We start from the raw sequence: 3,695 nt of genomic DNA, 5'->3' as shown, positions 1-3,695 counted from the left end.
ACATCTCTTGCATCTTCTGCATTGGCAGGTGGATTCTTTACCACTAAGCCACCTGTGAAGACCAGAGATCTCTTAAGGGCTTTTTGGGGTTTGTGGAAATATGGAAACAGACTGGAGTTCAGGTGAGAGATAAGGATGAACTATGAAAGTTGCTAAGAGAGCAAATCCTAAAAAGTCCTTTTCTCAAGGGAAAAAAAATGTTTGTAACAACATATGGTGATGGTTATTAACTAGACTCTTTGGGGATCATTTCGTAATGTTAGGTTAGGGCTAGGGTGGGCTTCCCAGGTGAATCAGTGGTAGAGAATCCACCTGCCAGTGCAGGAGATGCAAGAGATATAGGTTGGATCCCTGGGTCCCGAACATCAAGCAGGCTGCCCCAGCGCTGCCCTGACCCCAAGACCAGCTCCTCCCACCTCGTTTCCCTCACCACACTCAGGTCACAGGACCTGGCCTGGCATGGTGGTCTCCTGCCCCCAGGAACCATCACCCTGGCTCTGGCCAACATACCAAGTCTTAAGAGACTGCTGAGAATCCTCGCGGGAGACAGTGACTGGGAAGCCAGGGTGGGAAAATTGGAAATAGGAACCCGAGGTTATTTTCCTGACTCTGTTCATCCATTTTTCCAACATGTCTCTCGTACAGACCCAGCTCCCCTTTACCTCGCTGTGTTTCTAGAGAGGCTTTGGGAAGGTCCTGGTGCCTAAGAGTTGCCGGATCATGTACTTCAACTCTGGGTGGGGTGGGGCCAGAGCATATTCAAATTTCTTAATGGGAATCAACCAATCAGAGTAGAGCTTGGGGGTGTGGTCTTAGCGGCCCCCTGATGTGCCAGATGTTGTCTCTCAGCTGCTGGCCCTTGGGGAAGGAAGGCGTGAGGCTCGGGCAGGAACCGTTTGCTCACCAGCATGGAAGTCCTTCGATATTTCCACAGTGATAAGGCCATTTCAGCCTGTGCCGGTACCAGCAATGCCTGCAGCAGCTGCCACCACAGCCTTTTTGCCAAACCTCCGCCTTTAGCCTCTCCAAGGGTTCCGCTGCCGCCTTTCCCTGCCGCCAAGAGAAAAGTTTTCCTTGGATCGTTCTTGACCCTTTAAGGCTGACCTTTAAAAATAGTGCAGTCATTGAACTAGGACTCACAAAGGCTTCTTCACAAAGGCCTGGTTCAAGTCCACTCATCTTTCTAAGTCTTGTTTTCTCATCTGTAAAATGGGCTAACATCCATGCTTCCACTCTGCCAGGTGGTGATGTGTATCCAATATCCATATGCATGTAGAAGGGCTTTATGAACAACTTCTCAGACATCACTCTTTTATTCTGATGGTGCCCGTAGGAAAATGCTAAGGAGGACAAAATGTGGTATATCCTCTTTCCATTCCTCTTGGAACGATGTTGCTCTCATCTCTGAGGGACAGCAGAGTCCTCGGCCCAGGACAAAGCATACCCCTGCGCATTCTGCAGGTAGGAGGAAGAGTAACCTGAGGATCCAGCATCATTCAGAGCAATTACGCCACTATCACCACCAATCAGGAACGGCTTCTTGAAGGAAAAAACAAACCAGAGAGAGGGCTTGCCAAGGGAGCATGACAGGCAGGAAGAATGGTACAGCTTGGGAAAGGGCACTTCTGTTCCCCCACCTACCCCCAGGACCAGCTCAAGAGCTCAAATCTTGTCTCCATCCCACTTTCCCAAGGCATGACCTTGGTAATTACTTAACCTCAGAGTCTCTGTTTCTCAGGAATAAAGTTGTGGTTTAGTCCTAAGTCATGTCCAACTCTTTTGCAACCCCATGGACTGTAGCCCGCCAGGCCTCTCTGTCCATGGGATTCTCCAGGCAAGAATACTGGGATGGGCTGCCATTTCCTTCTCAAGGTATCTTCCCAGCCCAGGGATCGAACCCAAGTCTCCTGCTTTGGCAGGTGGGTTCTTTACCACTGAGCCACCAGGGAAGTTCTGGGAATAATGTAGGAGCAAAAAAAATCTGCTTCATAGGGTGGTGGAGAAGATGAAGAAAGATAATATTTGTAAAGCACTTAGCATGGTACCTGGCATACAACAGGTGCTCAGTAAAGGAGAGCTCTTAATGAAAGTTTCCACACTCCAGGCCACCCTGCAAAAGCTGAAGGCAGAGGAGTATATCCAACAGAAGAGGGAGCTCTTGGCCCTCTATCGGGACCGAGATGGGGAGTCCCCATGCACCAGGCCCTCCACGCCTTCCCAGGAGGGCTCTCAGAACAGCACGGAGGGCAGGTAAGAACCACAGGGAGCACAAGTTCTCCCAAGGTAGGGGGGCTGCCTGCTGGGAGGCAAGGAAGGGGAATCTATGAGGCTAGAAATGACAAGTTTGGCTGCGGGGGTGGGGTGGGACCTGATTGAGGAACCCAGGCTATAGTTTGGCACCAGCCCTGTAAAGGACCACCTTTGGGTTAGCTAGCCTTGGGTGGGCACAGGGTAAAGGAAACAGACAGGAGAGGAGAAAACTCACCGAGAGGAATAGGCTCCCCAGGCCAGGGGTTTTGCAGAATGTCAGGGCTGTAGGAACCCGGCTAGTTCAAATCTGAACAGATAATGTGAGAGCTTCACCCAAAATAACACAGTTGCTGAACATCTTGGTTTGTTAAAGAGGAAAAAAAGACTCCATCCATGGTGGGTGAGAACTCAGCAGAGCTCAGGAAAGAGCAAATACTTGATAACAAGTTTCTGGACCCGAACGTAGGGGCTAAAATGCCTTAAAGAAGCTTGTGGTCTAGCCAGTGAGATGAGAAAAACAATCAATAAAGTGCAAACAGTGAGACCAAAATAAGTTTGAAGGAGGGGCCATTTCTGGATGGAGAGATCAAGGGAGATTCCCTGGACTTGAACTTGACCCCTCAGCATCTGACTCTGACCATTTGCTATTAACTGTAGGACTTGCGAATCCTCGACTGTCATCCCCCACCTGGTGGTGACAGAAGACACAGATGATGATGCCCCCTCGGTACCAGATGACACCTCGGACTCTGGCTACGGCACTCTCATCCCAGGCTCTCCCAAAGAGTCCCACTCCTCGCTGAGCCGTCTACGTTTGAGGGCCCTTCGGCGGGACCCTCGCCTCACCTTCTCCACCCTAGAACTCCGAGATGTCCCTCTGCGTCCCCAGCCTTCTGACCCCCAGGCTCCCCAACGCCGAAGCGCCCCTGTACTGCCAGAGGAAGGTGTCCGGAAAGCAGGCAGTCTTCCCAGGGTAGATCCACCAACTTGGTCTGAGGAAGAAGACCGGACCTCAACGGGCGAGAATGTGGTGGTGGAAACATTGCAGAGGGCTCAGCTCCGGGGGCAACTGTGCCCCTCCCCAACCCACGCTGACTCTTCTGAGGAAAGCCCCTGGGAGTCCTCAGGGGATGAAGAAGAGGGGTATCTCTTCCAGGGACCTGACTACACCCCCTCCCCTCACCCACTCCGGCCCGAGGACATGCTCCGAGAGATCCGTGAGGAACTGGCCAGTCAAAGGATTGAGGGCGTCCCCGAGCCTGGAGACAGCAGGCCTCGCAAGCTGACTCGGGTCCAACTGCAGAGGATGCGAGGGTCTCATGTAGTACACCTGGACACACCCCTGTCCACATCGTAAGTGCAGAACGGAAGCCAGCTTGGGACAGAGTGGAGGGAAAGGCCAGTGTGCAACCATCGGGGATGCGAGAGGGGGTGGGCGGGGGGGG

The 3,695-nt window shown here is 52.3% G+C and overlaps 1 protein-coding gene across 1 annotated transcript in view; it reads left to right on the top strand.

The window, feature by feature from the left end:
* The window catches only part of PLEKHG6 (pleckstrin homology domain containing, family G (with RhoGef domain) member 6), a 15,560-nt gene extending 11,953 nt beyond the window's left edge, over positions 1-3,607 (top strand). Inside the window, exons 13-14 of the mRNA XM_010844981.1 lie at positions 2,105-2,250; positions 2,908-3,607. Coding sequence (XP_010843283.1) covers positions 2,105-2,250; positions 2,908-3,607 — 846 coding nt within the window. The remainder of the gene's footprint in view (positions 1-2,104; positions 2,251-2,907) is intronic.
* Positions 3,608-3,695: the final 88 nt, after the last annotated feature.

This window comes from Bison bison, unplaced genomic scaffold (assembly GCF_000754665.1).
Source record: "Bison bison bison isolate TAMUID 2011002044 unplaced genomic scaffold, Bison_UMD1.0 scf7180017864213, whole genome shotgun sequence".
Taxonomy (NCBI): Eukaryota; Metazoa; Chordata; class Mammalia; order Artiodactyla; family Bovidae; genus Bison; species Bison bison.
The sequence above is the reverse complement of the archived record's forward strand: the minus strand, read 5'-3'. Positions and strand labels throughout refer to the sequence as shown.